Source organism: Vipera ursinii, assembly GCF_947247035.1.
Source record: "Vipera ursinii genome assembly, chromosome: 2".
NCBI classification, from domain to species: Eukaryota; Metazoa; Chordata; class Lepidosauria; order Squamata; family Viperidae; genus Vipera; species Vipera ursinii.
In genome coordinates this window covers 49,765,507-49,788,401 of record NC_139513.1, presented here as the reverse complement: position 1 = coordinate 49,788,401, position 22,895 = coordinate 49,765,507, and the positions used below count along the sequence as shown (strand labels likewise).

General features: G+C 38.3%; 1 protein-coding gene across 1 annotated transcript in view; it reads left to right on the top strand.

The window, feature by feature from the left end:
* Nucleotides 1-22,895, top strand: part of FGD5 (FYVE, RhoGEF and PH domain containing 5) — a 182,727-nt gene that overhangs the window by 108,537 nt on the left and 51,295 nt on the right. The window contains exons 4-5 of the mRNA XM_083353847.1: nucleotides 4,964-5,022; nucleotides 5,134-5,164. Of these exons, the coding sequence (XP_083209973.1) occupies nucleotides 4,964-5,022; nucleotides 5,134-5,164 (90 nt within the window). The remainder of the gene's footprint in view (nucleotides 1-4,963; nucleotides 5,023-5,133; nucleotides 5,165-22,895) is intronic.

Genomic DNA, 22,895 nt, shown 5'->3' with positions numbered 1-22,895 from the left:
TCAAAATTGGGAAAGGAGTCCGGCAAGGATGTATACTGTCGCCCTGCCTATTTAACTTATATGCAGAGCACATCATGAGAAAGGCAGGGCTAGATGAATCAAAAGTTGGAATTAAGATTGCCGGAAGAAATATCAACAACCTGAGATACGCAGATGATACCACTCTAATGGCAGAAAGTGAAGAAGAACTAAAGAGCCTCTTGTTGCGGGTGAAGAAGGAGAGTGCAAAACTTGGGTTGAAACTTAACATTAAGAAAACCAAGATCATGGCATCTGGCCCTCTCAATTCCTGGCAAATAGACGGGGAAGAAATGGAAGTAGTGACAGATTTTATTTTTCTGGGCTCCAAGATCACTGCAGATGGGGACTGTAGCCAAGAAATCAAAAGACGCTTGCTCCTGGGGAGGAAAGCCATGGCAAATCTAGACAGTACACTAAAAAGCAGAGACATCACCCTGTCAACAAAAGTGCGTATAGTCAAGGCTATGGTCTTCCCAGTTGCAATGTATGGCAGTGAAAGTTGGACCATAAGAAAGGCTGAGCGCCAAAGAATTGAGGCCTTTGAACTGTGGTGCTGGAGAAGACTCCTGCGAGTCCCTTGGACCGCAAGGTGATCAAACCGGTCAGTCCTAGAGGAGATCAATCCTGACTGCTCTTTAGAAGGCCAGATCCTGAAGCTAAAACTCAAGTACTTTGGCCACCTAATGAGAAGGAAGGACTCATTGGAGAAGAGCCTAATGCTGGGAAAGATCGAGGGCAATAGAAGAAGGGGACGACAGAGAATGAGGTGGCTGGATGGAGTCACTGAAGCAGTAGGCGTGAGCTTAAATGGACTCCAGAAGATGGTAGAGGACAGGAAGGCCTGGAGGAATGTTGTCCATAGGGTCGCGATGGGTCGGACACGACTTCGCAGCTAACAACAACATCCACTGTAGGATGAAGGGCTCTTCCGCATGTTTCCAACCTATACTGTATGGTCCTGAGCTTTCTTTTGCTAATTGGGCCCTCAATACTTGCTAATGTCATAGATTCATCTTGTCTTTGGTCTCTTTCGTAGATGCTTTTTATCAAGTGGGATCCATTTTATGACTGCCTTGGTCCACCTGCCATCAGTTCTTCTTGCTAGGTGACCATCCCATTTCCATTTCGATTCTTTTGCTCTCTTGATGATATTGTATACTTGTGTTTGTTCTCTAATCCATGTGTGGGTCTTTCTATCTTGTCTTGTAATACTGAGCATGTGTCTTTCCAACCTTCATACCACTGAAGGTTGGTATTTTATAATCCTCGCGCCAACTTTATTTGGGATCTTGCTGAAACACGCTTTTGGAACTGCAACAGAGGGTATTTATCTCTGGACCACATCAGACAGAAAACTCTTTAATCTCTCTAGATTGAGAGCAAAGTCTAAAGTCCAGCTGAAATGCCTACGGGATTTCCTCTTCACTGATGATGCTGCCGTTACTGCTCACTCTGCCAAAGACCTTCAATAACTTATGGACTGCTTTAGCAAGGCCTGCCAAGACTTTGGACTAACAATCAGCCTGAAAAAAAAACATAAGTCATGGATCATGACAAGGATTCACCTCCCTGCATTACAGTCTCTGGAAAAGAACTGGAGGTCGTCCATAACTATGTGTACCTCGTCTCAACTATCTCCGACACTCTCTCTTTAAATACTGTGCTGATTAAACGTATTGGCAAAGCGGCCACCACATTTTCCAGACTTACAAACAGAGTATGGCTTAATAAGAAGCTGACAGAACATACAAAGATCCAGGTCTATAGAGCCTATGTCTTGAGCACACTCTTGTACTGTACTGAGTCTTGGACCCTCTACGCACGGCAGGAAAGAAAGTTGAATACCTTCCATATGCGCCATCTTCGATGTATTCTCGGCATCACCTGGCATGACAAAGTTCCAAATAGCGCAGTCCTGGAACGTGCTGGAATTTCTAGCATGTATACACTATTGAAACAGCAATGTCTACGCTGGCTTGGTCATGTTGTGACAATGGCTGATGGTCAGATTCCAAAAGATCTTCTGTATGGAGAACTAGTGCAGGTAAAGCACCCCAGAGGGAGACCAGAGCTGCGATATAAGGATATCTGCAAGACAGATCTAAAGGCCTTGGGAATGGACATTAACAGCTGGGAAAACTTGACCTCTGATCATTCAGCTTGTAGGCTAAAGATGCAGCATGGCCTTCTCCAATTCGAAGAGACACTTGTGTGGCAAGCTGAGGCAAAGAGGCAGTCCTGGTCCCAGCGAAACTTGGGGGCTGGACAGGGGACAGATTGTATCTGCCCTCAGGGTGGAAGGGACTGCCATTCTTGAAATGGCCTTTTTAGCCACACCAGATGCTGCTTTAGGACCTTTTTCCAGAGCACGATACCATAATCTCTCATTGATGAATGAATCCAATTTATGCAGGCACCCATCTCATCAAAGGCAACTTTATACTTTTAGTTTCCCCTGAAATTGACATATAATTGGTGACTATGAAAAAGAAGAGCAATTTTCCTCAGGTTTTCAATGCCCTCCTCTCATTCAAGAGAGGATTGTTTAGTGCTCACATCATCATTGTTTTTACATCAAGTAAAAATTTATTTCTTTTTCTCTTCCAATCTTTTAATATCAGCAGTATTTCCTTTTCTCATTATAAGATGACTCGCTCTTCTTCTGTGTTTAATATTCTTTCTATTGCATAGAATTTTAATTTTCCTGGGAAATCTTATAAAGAAACTAAAGAAGCAATTAAAAACATTTTATCTGACACAATAAGGAGATACAATCAACATGAGTAAAAAAAGGCAACAGATAGAGCACAAAATCATAATACTAAAACTGGCAATAAAAGAAAGTGAAATTCTGAAATCCTTTTTTTTCTCCCCAATACCAAGGAGAACAAAAAGGTCTACATTTTTTTCTTTATTTGTTTTTTTTACCCACTAAAACTGAGATAGCCTTGATTTGGAAGCAATGATCTTACTTGTACAAACTCTTAAGGCTTTATACCAGGGCAGTATAAGAAAATAACATAATATATGATCGCAATCAAAGAATACTCAGGAATACAGTAACACCAAAGAAGATCTTACATCCTGTTGTGATTCAGGGTCAGCCTGTGGGTTCGGCAGTTGGGTCGGATGACTCAGAGGTGTTGAAGACCTTGCTGAGGGGGTTGAAGATCTTGCTGATGAGAGCCCTCAGCCAGGCCCCTCCCACTTGGTCACACGGAGACCCAGCTGTGTGAGCCTGACAGTGTGGATGAAGATGACCCACAGCTGGCCCTGTTCAAGGACGCCCGACGCAGGAGGCAGTCAATTAGGAGTAAACAGAGGAAGGCAATGGGGCTTCTCGGAAGGAGGCAGAGAGAAGCCACGCCCTGAACTCTATATAAGGGGAATGTGTGGGGAGGGCTGGTTTGCTGAAGGCAACCGCTCGGATAGTGTTTCAAAGCTCCTGTTTCTTGGTTCGTGTCTTGTTTGTTTTTGTAGTAATAAATTTGGCAGGCGTAATTCCAACCTCTTGCTGTTTGTAAAGGGGTTGCCTTTCCTGCAGGGCTGGTAGCAGGCTGGTACAGAACACATCCCTCAAAGGGAACCCCCAAAGAGATGAGGGCAAACAGATCCTTTCAAAGCAAGCAAATATGCAGCACCCTCTTGATTAAGCCTGCACTGAAGTTTCATCCCATGGGGTTTTCTGATTAGCTTATATAAGCTTTGAAACATAACTAAGTACATGTGCTTTTCACTGGCTTCCTCTCACTAGGGTTCATCAAGGGCAAAGAGGGTGAAATCATCAAGGTAAAGAACTATTAGCGCAGAAAGGTTTTTTTTTACTGTTGATGGGAAAGAGCATCTTATTCCACAAAAGTAGAGGACAGGGCAAAACAAAGGAAAACCCAAATATAAACCTTTAGTGACTTAAATAAATGGTTGCTTAGTTTTATACCATATACTCAAGCATTACATGGGAATACAGGTAGTCCTCGACTTTATGATCACAATGGAACCCAAAGTTTCTGTTGCTGAATTATACAGTTGTTAAAGTGAATTTTGCCCCATTTTACAACCTTTCTTGCCACAGCTGTTAAGTGAATCACTACAGTTGCTAAGTTAATAACATGGTTATTAAGTGAATCTGGCTTCCTTATTGACTTTGTTTGTCAGAAGGTCACAAAAGAAGATTATATGACCCTGGGACACTGCAACCATCATAAATATGAGTCATAAATGTGGGGGAGTGGGAGGGTCCAGAAAAGGGAAGAACCCCACCCCCAAGATATTAGGTATGGCTACAAATCTAAGCCCACCCCCCTTTTAACACCTTGCTGCACCCACCACCTTAACTTTTTTATTCCCATTCCACGGATACCTCCAGCTTAGCAGATTATAGTCATGCTATTAAAACCTCCATGATTTTTTTTAAAAAAAATAACTAAGCAATTAGAAAAAATATAAGGTTTTTTTTTTAAAAAAAATCAATTAAAAATCCTAGCAGCAACTAAGCAAAAAGTAAAAAAGAAAAAGAAAAAAGAATTGGGATCAATTAATAATCAAAGTCTCTCTTAAATAATTTTGTTTTGAATAATTTTCTAAAACGTAATAAGGTAAGGGCTTATAATGCTGGTGCTGCAATAAAAAAAGACCTCTGTTTTCCTTACTTTCATGGCCATGGGGAAGAGTTAGCAGATTCTTTCAGGAGCTCTGTCTCTATCAGGTTAAAAAAAAGGAGACCAAAGGTGGTAGGAGACGCTCTCTGGAGAAGTCATTGCATGGATGTGACACAACAAAACATGTTAGAATTCAGGGCGGTAAATTTATATTGTGTTGTATTTTGGTTTTATACCTTTATACCACCTAAAATCTATATTATATGAAATAACTAATATTAATAATAATATAAGAATCCAAACTATTTGCAGACCTTTACCCTCCTTTGTTTTGCTTTTAACAGAAAGAAGGACAATCCAGAGCTCAACTTGTTGCCCAGGAGCTTGTGTCATCAGAAAAAGTGTGAGTCTATCAGCTTTTAAAAATTCTTAGGAACTATGTAGTGCATTCCACTTTGATTCATTCAGCTCTAGCTGGTTGGCCATTTAGTAAAATTGCATCTCTTTTTCACAGGTATGTGGAAATGCTCCAGCTGTTACATACGGTAAGTAAATCATTTTAATTGTTGAAAGCTAATTGCCATCTTACTTAGGAATAATTTAGGAGACAGAAGAAGCAGTGAGGAGGCTGAGGTGAATTCGGTGAGGGACAGCTTGTCATGAAAAAGAGCTTACTGAGGCATTGCAATGAAGTCTGTCTCAGGATGGGGGGGGGAAGGATGATCCTCCACGTATGCCAAAAATCTGGAATTCTGCATCTGTAAGAATGGTTGGAGAGACAACTTGCCAGGAATTTGTCTAAGAGAATACTTTGCTTGAAATACTTTATGGAGGGAGGAGGAAAAACTGAGGTGGTGATTACCATTTAATAATAATAATAATAATAATAATAATAATAATAATAATAATAATAATAATAATAATAATAATAATAATAAGAAGAAGAAGAAGAAGAAGAAGAAGAAGAAGAAGAAGAAGAAGAAGAAGAAGAAGAAGAAGAAGAAGAAGAAGAAGAAGAAGAAGAAGAAGAAGTTGGAAGGGACCTTGGAGGTCATCTAGTCCAACCCCCTGCTCAGGCAGGAAACCTTATACCATTTCAGACAAATGGCTGTCCAGTCTCTTCTTAAAAACTTCCAGTGTTGGAGCATTCACCACCTCTGGAGGCAGGTTGTTCCACTGGTTAATTGTTCTAACTGTCAGGAAGTTTCTCCTTAGTTCTAGGTTCCTTCTCTCCTTGACTAATGTTGAAAAGAGCCATGTAATAGGCAAGCAGTTGTAAAAGTTATGATGCTTACTCTACGTTTTGGATGAGAAGAGAGAATATTTTATTAAGAGTTGTTTGCTTAGGCATTGGATGGTCTCTATTAATTGCCTCTATAGCTCAAATATATGTTATATACTTGAGAAAAACATTCAGCTGACATTTTAGACTATCAACTCCCACTTAGATGCAGGAGTTTTGCTATTCCTCCAGGAACCAATATTCACTAGGAAATATGCTTCATTGATTTCAGTAAGATTTACTTCTGGAAAAAATATACTTAGGATTGCACTGAAAACCCATAGAACAGATTTCTTACAGCATGTTTCCCTGATAATAATCGCTATAGCAGTTCAGTTTTGTTAAATAAATATAAGAAAACTGAATATTGGTAGAAGAGAATATTTGTAACTCAAGTAGTCCCTAAAGATTAAAAACTATCAAAAAGTAATACTAAAAAAGATGTAAAAAAGATGTTGAGACTCTAGAAAGAATACAGAGAAGAGCAACAAAAATGATTGGGGGACTAGAGGCTAAAACATATAAGGAACGGTTGCTGGAATTGGGTATGTCTAGTTTAATGAAGAGAAGGGCGAGGGGCGACATGATAGCAGTGTTCCAATATCTCAGGGGTTGCCATACAAAGACGAGGGAGTCAAGCTATTCTCCAAAGCACCTGAAGGCAGGGCAAAAAGCAACAGATGGAAACTAATCAAAGACAGAAGCAACCTAGAACTAAGGAGAAATTTCCTGACAGTTAGAACAATTAATCAGCGGAACAACCTGCCTCCAGAAGTTGTGAATGCTCCAACACTGGAAGTTTTTAGAAGAGATTGGACAACCATTTGTCTGAAATGGTATAAGGTTTCCTGCCTGAGCAGGGGGTTGGACTAGAAGACCTCTTCCAACTGCAGTAGTAGTAGTAGTAGTAGTAGTAGTAGTAGTAGTAGTAGTAGTGGTAAAGAAAAAGAAAGGAAAAGAGAAAAGAAAAGACAAAAATGAAAAAATAAAAAGAAATAGAACAAAAGCTTTCTGTATTGTTTGCAGGAAATACAATTGCTGTATGGTTACAAAAGAAAAGCTCTTTTTTCATAATCTAAATTTTTCTTCTAATCATCAGATCTACAAATTATGAATTCATTTTTTATTTCATGCAAAAAAAATCTATAAGAGGTCTCCATTCAACAATAAATTGAGATATTGTCTTTTGTTTAGTCACAAAGTCATTTTAGCCATCTCTGCAAATTCCATCTTCTTCACTAACCATTCCTCCAATGCCAAACATTTTCAGTTTTGAGAATCTAATAAACCTGCACTAGTTTTCATATATAAAAGCTAAGTCCATGACATTTTTTGAGCTGTCTATTAGTCCCAAAAGAAAAGCTTCTGGTTTCAATTACACTCTAGTCTTTAAAATCTTCTGAATTAGTGATTGTAAGTATATCCAAAATGTTCTGACTTTTTTACACATCTGTCAAACATGATAAATGTCCCTTCATGTTGTTCACCACGATGTAAAAAAGATGTCGAGACTCTAGAAAGAGTACAGAGAAGAGCAACAAAGATGATTGGGGGACTGGAGGCTAAAACATATAGGGAACGGTTGCTGGAATTGGGTATGTGTAGTTTAATGAAGAGAAGGGTGAGGGGTGACATGATAGCAGTGTTCCAATATCTCAGGGGCTGCCACAAAGCAGAGGGAGTCAAGCTACTCTCCAAAGCACCTGAAAGCAGGACAAGAAGCAACGGATGGAAACTAGTCAAGGAGAGAAGCAACCTAGAACTAAGGAGAAACTTCCTGACAGTTAGAACAACTAACCAGTGGAACAACCTGCCTCCAGAAGTGGTGAATGCTCCAACACTGGAAGTTTTTAAGAAGAGACTGGACAGCCATTTGTCTGAAATGGTATAGGGTTTCCTGCCTTAGCAGGGGGTTGGACTAGATGACCTCCAAGGTCCCTTCCAACTTATTATTATTATTTCCAGTATAAATGCAAAGTATCTTTATACATTCTAGACAATTTCTCCATGGACATATATCAACAGTACATCATTTTATGAAAATTATATTTATTTGTAATGTAAATTTCAGTCCTATCAACCAAATATTTTTGCATTGTTCTATTTGTAAAATATATTGTAACCAAATATTTAACCCATATTACGCAATCTTTCACTTGTTCTTCTGTTTCAAATTTCAAGAAAAAATTATGCATTTTGGCAATAATACGTCCATCATTTGTACATAATCCTGTTTCAAGCTCAGTTTTACATTGTTCAATACCATTAAAGCTTTTAGCTACTTTAAACCTTTGTACATAAGAAAAGTATTAACAAGTATATCCTTCCATTATCATATAATTTCTTAATTTTATATTGCCCTTAAAAAAAATCTTAAAATCTTTGAAAATGGGGGGTATCTCAGTGGTTAAGATGCTGGACTTTTCAGCAAGAAAGCCAACAGCCCAGGTTAGAGATGCAAGCTCCATGCAACAGGGTGAGCTCCCATCCTCACCCCAGCTCCTGTGAACTTAGCAGTTCAAAAGGATACAAATGCAAGTAGCTAAATAGGTGCCACTTCAGTGGGAAGGTAACAGCAGTCTGTGACATGCTCGCCACATGACTGCGAAGATGTCTTCGGACAGAGCTGGTTCAATGACCTTGTAATGGAGATGAGCACTGCCCCCTATAGTCTGCAACGACTAGCAGACTAAAATCCACAGGAACTCCTTTACCTTTTTTTTTACTTTAAAAAAATTCTAGTTTATCATGATAAGTTAACCATTTATGTTAACTTACCATTTCATGTCTTAACGTAATTATTTTGAAATGACATATTTTATATTTGTTACGATAAAACCGAATAGTTTACTTTTTTCAATCTGAAAAGCCATTTTATTCATCAGTTTTGTTTCATATTTTTGTTAACAGCTTTGTCTTCTATTTATCAATCTTAAAACCTGCTAGTGAACCAAGTCATTTTAATTTACCCATTAATATTTCATTTCCCTTTAAATAATCTTCCAGAACCAACACCAAATCAACTGTAAAAGCTCTTAACTTACAAGTCCCCTTTTGAATAGAATAGAATAGAATAGAATAGAATAGAATAGAATAGAATAGAATAGAATAGAATAGAATAGAATAGAATAGAATAGAATAGAATAGAATAGAATAGAATAGAATAGAATAGAATAGAATAATGGGATGGGATGGGATATGCAATAGAATAGAATAGAATAGAATAGAATAGAATAGAATAGAATAGAATAGAATAGAATAGAATAGAATAGAATAGAATAGAATAGAATAGAATAGAATAGAATAAGAACGAACCTTGGAGGTCTTCTAGTCCAGCCCCCTGCTCAAGCAGGAGAACCTTCACCATCTCACACAAGTGATTGTCTAGTCTCTTCTTAACAAACCTCCAATGATGGAGTGCCTGTTTCACTGGTTAATTGTCCTCACTGTTAGGAAGTTTCTCCTTAATTCCAGGTTGCTTCTCTCCTTGATCAGTTTCCAAACATTGTTTCTTGTCCTGCCTTCTGGTGCTTTGGAGAATAGTTTGATGCCCTCAGAGAATAGTTTGATGCCCTCAATATTTATTCATTACACCCACAATCATCTCATCTTGTCTTATGTCTCTATTCAATATTTCAAGATATTGACCTCTTTTTTGTATTTCGCATAGTTTGGTTAGATTATTTGAAGGCAAATAGCACAAACGGTAAATTTTCATTCTTTTTCAGATGATGTTTTTCTTTTTTTTTTATTTTTTATTTATTTTTTTTTATTTTATTATCTTTTTTTTTATTGAAAAGTTTTAAAATACAATTTTCCTTTGAAAAACCCCCCTTCCCCCTCCCTCCTCCCCTCCCTACCTCCCCCCTATCTCCCCCCCTCCCCCTCTCCCTCCTCCCTCCCCTGCCTCCCCTCCCTCTACTTCCCCTCCTCCCCCCCTCCCCCCCCCGACTTCCCAGAGCAAAATACAAGGTATATATCTAAAAAGCAATCATAAACAATCATATACTAACAATTATAAACTCTAAAATCCATCACTCTCTAGCTTATATAGAGTAAACCAATCCTTAACAATACTAAATATGTATAAAGAACTAAAATAAAAGAAAACTAGCATCATTCCCATCTATGTTCTTCCACAATTCACTATTACCTAGACATATTCTCACTTACACATCACAAGCACCTATCCCTATTAACCTCTCTAGCCAAAATAGGCTATAATAGATAGTTCTTACACAAATTAACCCGCATTAACCCACAAAACTTTCTTCCTCTTCCTCTGTAGTAAATTGTCCATTAATTCCAAATTAAAAATTCTGTTACCATACATATCATACCAAAACTCTTAAAAACACAACTACCACTTGACTATAAGTATATTGTGGAAGTTCCATAGATTTCTACTGGTCTTATTTTTTTATCTTTTTTGAGCGTTTTAAGGCAGCACGCGTCACCCTCTGTTCTCTAGGATCATCCAAAAGAGTTGCAGCTTGATCTCCTCCTGTACCCTTCTCGTCTATCTGTCCATCTTCATCCTCTTGATGTTCTCCTTCTCCAGATCCCTCTGCAGCTTCCAGAAGTGTTGATGGGGTTGCTTTTAAAACATTGTTGTAAAAATCATGCGCTTGCTTCACAGTACCCAAACAGTACCTTTTGCCATCATACATGAAGCTCAACCCAGCTGGGATCTCCCATCTGAACCTTATATCTCTTTGCTTGAGCTCTTGCACAAGAAATATAAAGTCCTTCCTTCTCTTTAAAATCTTTGGAGGAATTTCTTTTAGAACCAAAACTTCTTGACCAGCAATCACAACTTTAGTATCATAGGCAGCTTGTATAACTTCATCTCTAATTTCCCTTTTTACAAAATAAACCACCACATCTCTAGGCAACTTTCTCTGCTTAGCAATCCACGAATTCACACGAAACACTTTGTCCATGCCTTGTTTTATTTCAGATGCTGGATGGTTCAATACCCCCTCAAAAGCCTCAGAAACCAGCTGCTTTAAATCTTCTTTAATATTCTCTTTTAGGCCTCTAATTCTAACAGCAAACTGCATCTGGTAAAATTGAGCCAGACTCTGTTCGCTATCCATTTTGTCTTTTAAATCTTCAATTTCCAATACTTTTGCTTCTAATATAGCATTCTTTTGAGTCAAGTCTTCCACTTGGTCATCCAGCACCTCCACACATTTAGCTACTTTATGCACTGAGGACAAAATGTCTACCTTCATCTCTCTAAGTTTCTGCTCCATCCTTTCTTCCATTCTCTGCTCCAATTTCTCCAATTTCTCCTCCATCTGTACAAATTTAACACCCATTGACTCCAAAATTAACTGGGTATGTTTTTCAAGATCCTTCGATGTCAATACATCAGGAGAATGCAACGCCTGCAGTAATGATTGTTGTTGCACCGGAGAATTTCCAGCACTCCGAAAAGTTCTAGGGGGAGGTTTAGCCGCCATCTTTTACTTACAATTGTGACGCACTTTCACTTTAAGTTTTAAGCAAAGTCCATCAAGCTTGAGAGTAAAATAAAATAATCCTCTTCATCTCTTCATCTTTCCCTCTTGTACTGCTCTGCCTGCTCTTTTCCTTTCATAGTCTCTCCTTCAAGCAGGGATGGTCGCAGACGCCTGGCTCTGCTCCATAAAGTCCGGAGCAGAGACGCTAGCCAGCTGGGAGCAGCCCAGGCTACGGGGGAGTTCAATCCTTCAGCCGCCCGAGCTCCAAGCTCAGGCGGCCCCGGAGAACTCGACCCCTACCTGGGGGCTCACCCCCTCCTCTTCTCCCGAGGAGGGGGCTTCAAATTCGCCCGAACAGCTGATCGGCGCTGTTTCGGGCGAAAAATCACACAGCTAGCCGCGGGCAGCCCGGGAAGGCTGTCTCCGGCGCCGCGGAGCCACCGGAAGCCCAGATGATGTTTTTCTTATCAGTTTTCTTTGTACAGGTCTGCAAATTTACAGATATTAAAGAAAAACTTTATAATAATGTTTCTAACATCCCTCTCTCTTATGCCAATACGTTGTTGAGTGTTTTGTGTCAAGTCACCATTTTAAAAATGTAGAGTATGACTAGGATCCTCAAGGCATTTTTCATCCTTTCTTGTCAGCTACTTTTAGAATGGGTAGCTTGTGTCACAATTAGGCACAATAGTCTGTTTTTGTGACCTTGCAACTGCAAAATAAATCTGTGTCTTGGGGGAGGGAAGGGGACAAACTTATTTCCCTTTCATTGTCATTTTTTCCCTGCCAACATCACATTCTGGAAAGAAAAATACAGTTTTAAAAAGTCTTGCGTCTTCGGTTACATTGCAATAAAGAGAACAAAAGCACACCACACCCAGATTTGAAAGAAGAAAATTATTATTTTCTTAAACTCTAAGGAACACCTTTCTTTGCCCATCACCCCTGTCCCCTACCACCCACCCCCCACATACTCTCTCTCACACACACACACTAGAATAGATCACCACCCCATTCAGCATAACAGAAAAAGTTTGGCCTTTTAAGCAGAATAGTTTGATTGATTGCCAAAATGATGACATTTACATACACCCATTCTGCAATTCAACTGAAAGACTGGAAACATTGTATAAGCTTACATTTTATATCAACTGGTGTGGCTCAAAAATAAAGAGTTTGGTGTTAATCTAGAAATTTAGCTGCTATTTACTTGTTTCCAATTACTAGCTCTTAATAAGAACACCATCAAACAGTTGTGGTTTTGGCAATAGGCAAACCTAGTTTCAAAAAGAGCATACTTAGAACAACATCTAGGCATCATGCTCATTAGGGAATGACTGCAACATGAGGGATAAATTTCTCGTATGTACAATCACTGAAAGTACTGCGGAGAGAATTTGCACCATCACCGGAAATCAACTAATACAAGACTCCATTGTGAAATCAGTTGACATGTTAAACTGCCAGGTTGCATCAGTGATTAAATAGGCCAAATGAAAATCTGAGGCTATCTTAACAATCCTACACATCATATACCTTATCGACATTATAAGAAGGTTCACAGTCCAGTGAGCTTTTTCTTTAATGTATTGAGATTGACATGTATCGAGGCACAAAATCCACGTATCTGATACAATTCCTACCAAAGGACATTCTCATTTCATTATAGAATAACTTAAGCATCATTTTTGCAGATGTCCATGGTAGTTCATTTTCCCTGGAATGGGGGTCAGGGTGGGAGGAATAGAGGAGAGAGTAACAAAGTGGTTCTTGTAACACACTTCCTGTTTCTAAAATGGATGGCTGAGAAACATGTCTAGTGGAGATCTTAGAATTTCTTTGTCAGATGAAGAAAACTGCCCTATTGTTCTGCTGTCCTCAGGAATGTATCCATAGTACTAGCTTGATTTGATGTCCCAGAAAATAAATTGTTCCTGATTGCTTCACACCAACTGTATATTTATTTACAGCTGTTCAGTTTTGCATGCTCACAGCTCTTAACGGGAGGTAATTAATAACACTTCTAGTAATCATTTCCTTTATAAAGAGGGCACTATAATTACTTGTAGCTTTCTTGATTTTATGCAGGTGGAATATAGTTATAGGTGGTTGCTGCAGGCAACCCAAATAACTTCCCCTGAGGACATACTTCTGTTGCAGAGTGCCTGCATTTTCCAAGTGCTTAAATCACAGTAGTATATTCCATCTGGTTTCTTGTGCTTGAGAGTGAGCAATGTGTTCCATAAGAGTGGGCTGTTAATCTCAGATGTTGCATATCCTGCTTTGTTGAATCAGATTTTCTTGCCTTACAGTTTGGAAACACTTAGTCTAATTCTTCCATTTATGTATACTGTAATTACATATACCACTGCATTTCATTAATCTGTAGATCAGAGTTAACCACAAGATCCACATTTTCACCTTTGGGCTTGCCTATTGTGTATTTTAAATAAACTTTTCCAATCATTCAGGGAGACTTGGCGGGGCGGGGAGGAGGTTTATTTGACAATAGCATTGTCTGATAGGACCATCAATCTTCTGACATAAATAATAAGATTAAGACTTGGGCCCATCCAATTCGGCCCAAGCACACATTCAGGAGAGCAATTGCCAACCAATGTTCCTATTGGTGGAGCAATGATGGATGGAGAAAGGACAGCAGAAAATCCACTTATCACTGTTCTGAAACTATTCCACATTAAATTGTGGGATAATGAAAGGAGACTATGGGGGCATCATCAGTATAGTTTCCTCCTGGATCAAAAACAGGAGGAAAATATTTCTGTGTGGTCATGAGGAAGAGCTCTGGGTCCCAACCCAGGCTCTTCAATATATAAGTTGTTGAATCACTGCATCAATTATATATATATATATATATATATATATATATATATATATATATATATATATATATATATATATATATATATATATATATATATATATATATCTCAACAAACAGACAATATTTTTGGAAGCTATCCATATTCTCTACAACAACTCATCAAACTTTTGCCAAATAGTGTTCCTGAAACTCTGTTAATCTGCTTCTCAGTTTATACATAGACTTATATAAAGTTATTGCTAATTTGTTCTATTGATTTAAATGACTGCAGTATAAATATGTTATTTGAGGGACTTCCTGGTTACATCTACCCATCCCATCAGGTCCAGCAGAAAAGGTATGCTCCAGGTCTCATCTGCAAAGGACTTTCATCTGGCAGGATGAAAGGACCCAGGAAATGTATCCTTTCTGCTGTAGTCTTGGAGCATCCTTCCCCCTGAAGTGAGGTCAATTCCATCTGTTAGCCTTCCAGAAAGCCTTGAAAACATTATTCTTCCATCCACCCTGAGGATCCCATGGGGATCCTATGGTGAGCCTGCAAAGTGGTTGATGAGGTTAAATGGTTGTCCTTTCACCATCATGGGTTCTTTTTTTTATTCCGGGATGTCTGTCTGTCTGTCTGTCTGTCTGTCTGTCTGTCTGTGGATATTTATTTAAAAATTTATGTCTGATATTGCTAACTTATGGTTAACCAAAGACAATTCTTTTTATCTAATTAAGGCCATCCCAAAGATGTTGAAGAAAAGGTGTTCATAATATAATGATAAATTCATAATATAATGGTAAACCATTATTTTTATTGGCTATGTAGCATAGTAGGACAGAATTGTTCAGAGCCCTAACACAATGCAATATTCCTATTGGGTATATTGTGCTAAGCATGTTAGAGAATCTCCTTTAGCCATTTTTTTTAAAAAAATGACCCAACCAGGAACTGGAAATCAAGAATAAACCCAGACCTTCTGACTCAGGATTGTCAGTTATCCATAAAGTCAGAGTTCACATATTACAGCAAGAAAACCCTGGAAATTTCTTCACTGATTGGTTTAGTTGCTTTTGCTCACAGAATGGTGCCCATTAAAAAAAATTAGATTTTTATCCTATCTTTCATTCAGGAACAAAAGGTTGTGTAAACCGTGTTTCAGCCTTCCATTCTTCTCCAAAATGATAGGCCAAAAATCACCTAGTGAGGTTCTATGACAAAGCTCAGATTAAAATCAGGGTCTCTTCATTTCTAGTCCAACACCTTATCAATATAGCACACTGGCGCACTCATTAACAAAAGTAGTTGAGCAGATATAATCAATATCACTTCCAAAATTCCAGTTATTGGGTCTCTGCATTCATGTAGACTTTTTTAGATTTAGTTTTTAAGGTGCGCACACACACACACACACACAATTTTCCATGGTAAGAATTGTAAATAAAAATACACTAACTGTTATTGAAAACAAATACAAACTTCTCATGACTGGTGAGGGTGTGAATAAGGAAGGAATCAACCATGAAAACTCTCTATGTGGTTGTCACCCACCTTCTTACTTTTTTCTCCAAAGAATCTTCCCCCAATTTCATTTTAACTGGGTCTTACACTAAATGTGAGAGCAAAGAAAAGTGTCATAAATAGAGATTCTGTTTATCTATAGTATACCTTGTAAATGGCTGGATTCTGGAAATATGAAACAATAGTTGCATGTTTTAAGGCAGAAATATTGACGTACATTAGGATGAATGGCATGAAATATTCAGAATATAACATAATTACTTGCATTCTTTCCTCTTCTTTTGTAACTAACAGGAAATTATATGGGTCAGAAAAATGTTTTGTTTTGCTATGTTTTTCATGTGATGGATTTGGAAACCTTTCTTGTACTATGATTGATCAATTACTGAGGCTACAGAAGTACTTTACCTTTGATTAATAGTTCCCTAGGACAAGAGGCAACAAGAGAGTTTTTTTCTTCTTTTCAACGAATGTTCCTAGTAATTATTATGAGGCTTCAAATGTAGGAAATTAATCATGGCAAAGTTGGCTATTCTGGCTGTCAAAATTAAATCACTAATTTGAAAATTTATAATGATGTAGCAATTAAGACAATTAATGATTAAACAAATTTGCTGAAGTTTTATGAGAAAGCAAAGCTGGGCTTTCTCGTTACTAGCGATTATATTTTGTTCTCCAAAGTGATTTTGCATGGGGTACTGGTTTGTCGATTGCCAGTAATGTTACAAGCAGCAAAACTTTAGGACAGGGGAGGGAAAAAGTTTTCAAATGGAGAGAGATTAAAAACTTTAAAAATGGATGGATTTGAAACTGAAGTGACAGTGAGACCTATTTCACACTTACATTATGAGATAAATACACACTTGCCCTATAAAGTTCAAGAAAGTCTACTCTAAAACATAGAGTTTAATCACATAAGGGATGCATATGACACCAAGGCTTATGGACTCAGCTTACACTTTATTTATTTATCAATTTATCATATTTATTTATCATGTTTTACTTATCACATTTAAGAACTGCCCACCTCCTTCATAGAGGGACTTTTTATGGGGTACAATAAAATATTAAAAGCATAAAAAGAATGTATAAAATTTAAAAGATCAAGGGATGTTCAAAATAAATTAAAAGATGGGGAGAGGGCTTTCAGTCACTAAGCAGACCCACAGCTTTGTGTTCTTTTGTGTGCCCCGAGCAAGGTAGTGTTGCCATAGTTTTGTCTTTTTGGAAGGCCAGGAGAGGGGCTTCTCTCACCTCTGCAAAGGTAGAGAAGGCCCTCTTCCTGGACCCCACCAGTCAGAATTCTTTGACTGATGCAGTCTGCAACATACATTCCCTGCCTGACCAGGAGAGATGGGCTGATGGAATGGGACATAGACAATTCCGTAAGTAACCTGGTTCATGCCATGTAAGGCTTTAAAGATCATAAGCGATACCTTGGATTGGATCCAGAAGCAGAACAGGACCCAATGTAATTTGCACAGCAGAAGTGTTATATGCATCATTCTTTGGTCACCCAAGATTGCCCTTGCAGCTGGGTGTATCAGTTGAAGTTATTATTCCAGGGTAGCCCCATGTAGAATACAAAGTAGAACTTTTGCTCCAGTTCATGGCTGTGCTCCAATACTGAGGATGACTTGACTGCTTTGATGCACAACGTAGCTGTAAAAGTGGGGAGGGGAGTGTATTAAGCATTTAAAAGAAGGTTAACAAAAGAATGTAGACACAAAGAAGTAAAAAGCGGCAAGAATACTAAAAGGGTAAAATAAAAATAGTGGAATATAAACAAAAGTTTCAAATTTATCATGATAATTCTCCAATAAAGCTCAGCGTTATCTAATCAATATTTCACCCTAATTATATCGGCCATAATAATTCTACTGATTTGCTTCATGGTATGATAAAAATCTCTCTCAAGTCAAACTCAGCTCCTAGATTAAACAGACATCTCCAAGTACTTTATTTGGCAATAGTATATTTGGCCTGGCTTTCTTTAGGGATTTTGCCAATAATCTTTATATTTCCTGAACTGGAGAATTAGGTGGGATACAAAAGCATTAAAATCAATTGGTCAGTAAGCAAGTAAGCAAGCAAACAAACAAGCAATAACCAGATCCAATACTTGGTGCTCTCTGAGCTTTGGTTATTTTTTTTGCAGATGTTTCATTACCCAAAGTAGGTAACATCATCATTGCTAGTCCGTTAGCACTGATGATGTTACCTAGTTTGGGTAATGAAACGTCTGCAAGAAAACAACCAGTCTCAGACAGTACCAAGGACCCCTCATTTCAACCCTGAGCTACAAATATTCTTCTTTATAGATCTAAAGTTGCTTAGGTTTTTCTTGAGATAAATAGTGACTTGTGTTATATGATTCATTATATGATAGATACTAATAAACAAAATCACAGTTCAGCTAAAAAAGGGCAAAATAGAACTGTTGATGAATGAGACTAAGGTCAGTGACCAGAGGAGAAAATGGGTTGAAAATAGCATTAAAATCATGTGAATTACCTTCATCCAGGATTTTTTTTTCAGATTAATGTGCTTTTAATGTGACAGCTGAAATTAAATCACGTTCAGCGTTGTCTGCAAAAATACATACATAAAGTCAAGTATTCCAACTGAAATTTCAACTATCTAAATCAACTCCAAAGTGGAAAACAGAACATTTCTGGGAAAGCGACAACAACAGTTTAGTTAAAATGCAGCTGTGCAGTTTCTGAATATGTATTATCTCCTCTCATAATCTGTCACTAGGGATCCTCCTGGATTCTCACAAGGCTTTTTATTTCCTGTCTTGTTCCATTGCTCATTAAATATTCCAACCGTTTGTGCCGGGAAAAACAGAATAAAACCAAAATTGTCAAAATATTGAATTAAAAATGCACTCATAAATACTATTGTTAAAAAACATAATGAGCAATCAAATAGTTTTCCATCTGCATCCAAAAGAATTTAAGGCAGCTTTAGTAATTTAAAGGGGGTCTATTCCTAGGATTATCCTCCTACCTTCTAAAGTTGAAAAGTGCTCAATAAGGAGGAAAGGTAACAGTATCCTCTGATAGTTTTCAGAGACCCGTTTCTTAAACTATTTAGATGAAAAGGCATGCTTCAACATTGGCTGGGTTATGTCAGGGCGTGCTTTCTCATGCTGTCTACATGTGTCCCAATAACTCGCATCCAGTATGGCCATTGTAATTAGGAATATTAAAAGGAAAAACTACTTTGCATCCTTAGGAAAATTCTTGTGTTACTAGGAAAATTGTGATGTGAAAGCAACCAGAACCACTCGTGAAGAGTCTCAATAGTTTTATTGCTACTCAGCTGTGTTATAAGAATCTCACCAGACTGACTGAATTGAACTGAATATTTTATTTGGCCAAGTGTGATTAGACACACAAGGGATTTGTCTCCAGTACAGAGCACTCAGTGTACATGCAAAGCAACAGAAGATAACAAGAAGCATAAATAGTAATACTACAGCTACATCACATGGGTTGTTATACGTAGATATTAGATGGCGCTGAGAGAATTAGGTGTTTGGTAGAGTGATGGGAAAATACTCCGTGTCTAGTGCATTCCCTTGGGAACAGCAAGGTAAAGCTTCAAGGATTCTGGGAGAGGTCCAACCTGTGCTCCTTACTGGAGTGCAAAGACTCTAAACTCAGGCCCATCTTAACCTTTCCCTTCAGACTAGCTGGAGATTCCACCATAAAGATATCCCACACCCCAAAATGGTTTGTTGCTGCTCTTTGAATTTGTATTTACAATTATTACATATCACGTCTGAAAGTACTATGAAAGAATATCAGAGTTGGAAGGGATCTTGGAGGTCTTCTAGTCCAACCCCCTGCTCAGGCAGGAAACTCTACACCATTTCTGACAAATCGTTGTTCAATCTCTTCTTTAAAGCCTCCAGTATTGGAGCATTCACAACTTTTGGAGGCAGGTTGTTCCACTGGTTAATTGTTCTAACTGTCAGAAAATTTCTCCTTAGTTCTAGGTCAAGGGTAGGCAACCTTGGCTCTTTTATGACTCGTGGACTTCAACTCCCAGAATTCCTGAGCCAGCATGGCTCAGCATGGCTGGCTCAGTAATTCTGGGAGTTGAAGTCCACGAGTCATAAAAGAGCCAAGGTTGCCTACCCCTGTTCTAGGTTGTTTCCATCCATTGCTTCTTGCCCTATCTCCAGGTGCTTTGGATAATACATTGACCCCCCCCTCTTCTTTGTGGCAGCCTCTTAGCTATTGGAACTCTGCTATCATATCACCCCTAATCCTTCTCATCATTACTGTAAACTAGACATACCCAATTCCTGTAACCATTCTTTATTTGTTTTAGCCTCCAATTTCCTAATTTTTATTGCTATTCTCTGTACTCTTTCTAAGCATCAGTACCATGCCGACCAAAACTGGATGCAGTATTTCAAGTGTGGTCTTACCAAGGTATTATAAATTGGTATTAACACTAGCACATAAAGCATTATCAATTAACACAGAAAGGACAAGATAGGAAATAGGGAAATTAAATGACTTTCAGTTGTAGGTTTGCAGTTGCAGTTGTAGATTTCATATACTGTACAACGTGAATAAAAAGGGAGTGGCAACTTCAAACCAGATATTTTTCACGTAAATGTGCATTTATGCAAGCAAATAGGTCAACATCATGAATTGCTTGTACATAGTGAAAAGTGAGGATGAGAGCAAACTAGATATCATATCAAAACAAAACAAGACTTGGAGGAATTCCTCTAGACAAATGAAATTTCCCTCTTCTGCTTATGTCAGTTCTCCATTCTGTTCCTATTAATAACTAATATGTGACATGATATTGTAAGAGTTAATGTTGTGTCTCCCTACAGCACAGACTGGAAAGGAAGGTCAAATCAGGGTCAATAGCTTTTTGCTTTTTTTAATGAAACCAAGAACTTTTGTAATCTCCACATCTGCTGCAGCTGCCATAATTGAGAAACCACTGAGGGTTTTCAAGTTCCATCTATTCACAAGGCATTCCTTTTGAGCCAGCTTTTCAATTAGCAGGTCCCCACTCTTCCTTGGAATAAGAGCGGGCTTTTCTTTTTCCTCTCTTGTGCAATAAAACTCCAGACATTTCCATAGTTTACTAGAATGCAAAGGAAGAGTTTGGAAAATGCTAAATGTTTTTAAGCGATTCCATATGGTACTCCAGAGTATGCAGGAGCTTAAAAACATGTTTCCAGTTCTCCCCCAAGTGTATAGTTATTCGCATAGACAAAGTAACTTCTAGCTATCTTCCCACAAAGATTAAACTGGCAGCAAACAAGAAATTTTCCCGCCAAGAGCCATAATATGGGCCAGAACAAAGAACACCCAGCTGCCTGGTTCAATTCTACTCCAAGCATTTGTGCTCCAGGGAAATAAGAGGAATTTCATGAACCCATGGATTCTTCTGCAGGCTACTTATCTAGCACAATAGAAAAACAGAGCTACTTTCTACCCTGCACATACTCCATGTTAAGGGGTTGTAGAAATCTTGTGGGATAATGCAAATTAGAGAACTATGCAAAACCTGCTGAATTGACTCAAATTTTATCATTAAAAGCACTTAGCTTGCATTGTCCTTACTCCTCTTTTTGCTTTCGGTATGGGCCTAAAAGACCTAATGTTTTTTGGATTATGCAGTCACATTATAATATTATTATTATTATTATTATTATTATTATTATTATTATTATTATTAATAATAATAATAATAATAATAATAACAACAACAACAACAATAAGGAGGAGGAAGAAGAAGAAGAAGAAGAAGAAGAAGAAGAAGAAGAAGAAGAAGAAGACTATACCATTTCAGACAAATGGCTATCCAGTCTCTTCTTAAATACTTCCAGTTTTGGAGCATTCACAGCTTCTGGAGGCAGGTTGTTCCATGATTAATTAAGTTCTAACTATCAGGAAATTTCTCCTTAATTCTAGGTTGCTTCTGTCTTTGGTTAGTTTCCATCCGTTGCTTCTTGTCCTGCCTTCAGGCACTTTGGAGAATAGCTTGACTCCTTCTTCTTTGTGGAAGCCCCTGAGATATTGGAACACTGCTATCATGTCAGCCCTAGTCCTTCTCATCATTAAACTAGACATACCCAATTCCAGCCATAAATGTTTTAGCCTCAAGTCCCCTAATCATCTTCATTGCTCTTCTCTGTACTCGTTCTAGAGTCTCAACATCTTTTTACATCATGTTGACCAAAACTGGATGCAGTATTCCAAGTGTGGCCTTACCAAGGCATAGTAAAGTGGTATTAACACTTCACGTGATCTTGATTCTATCCCTCTGTGAAAGCAGCCTAGCACTGTGTTGGCTTTTTTGGCAGCTGCAGCATACTGCTGGCTCATATTTAAGTGATTGTCAACTAGGACTCTGAGATCCCTCTCACAGTTACTACTATTGAGCAAGGTACCACCTACACTATACCCGTGCCTTTGGTTTTTCTTGCCTAAATGTAGAACCTTACTTTTTTCACCATTGAATTTCATTTTGTTAGATAGTATGCCCAATGTTCCAGTATGTCAAGATTCCCTATCTATCCCCTCATCCAAATCATTGATGAAGATGTTGAAGAGCACTGGGCCCAGAACAAAGCCCTGGGGCACCCCATTACACACTTCCCCCCATGTAGATACAGTTTCATTGAGGACTACACGCTGAGTACGGCCGGTTAGCCAGCTACGAATCCATCTGGTGGTGATGCTGTCTAACCCACTTTTTTCTATCTTATCAAGTTGTAGGTTGTGGTCTACTTTGTCAAATGCCTTACTGAAGTCCAAGTAAATTATGTTCCTCTGGTCCACTAATTTTGTCCCTGATCTGGCATGATCTGTTTTTGACAAACCCATGTTGGCTTTTCGTAATGACTTTGTTTGCCTCTAGGTGTTCACTGATTTTTTGCTTGATTATCTTTTCCAGAATCTTCCCAGATATTGAGGTCAGGCTGATAGGTCTGTAGTTTCCTGGATCCATTTGTTTCCCCTTTTTTGAAGATGTGAACTACATCAGCTCTTTTCCAGTCTTCTGATAGTTCCCCAGTGCTCTAGGATCTTTGAAAAATATAGTTCAGTGGTTCTGAGATCACGTCTGCCAGTTCCTTGAGAACTTTGGGGTATAATCCATCTGGTCCTGGTGATTTGAACTCTTCTAGGAT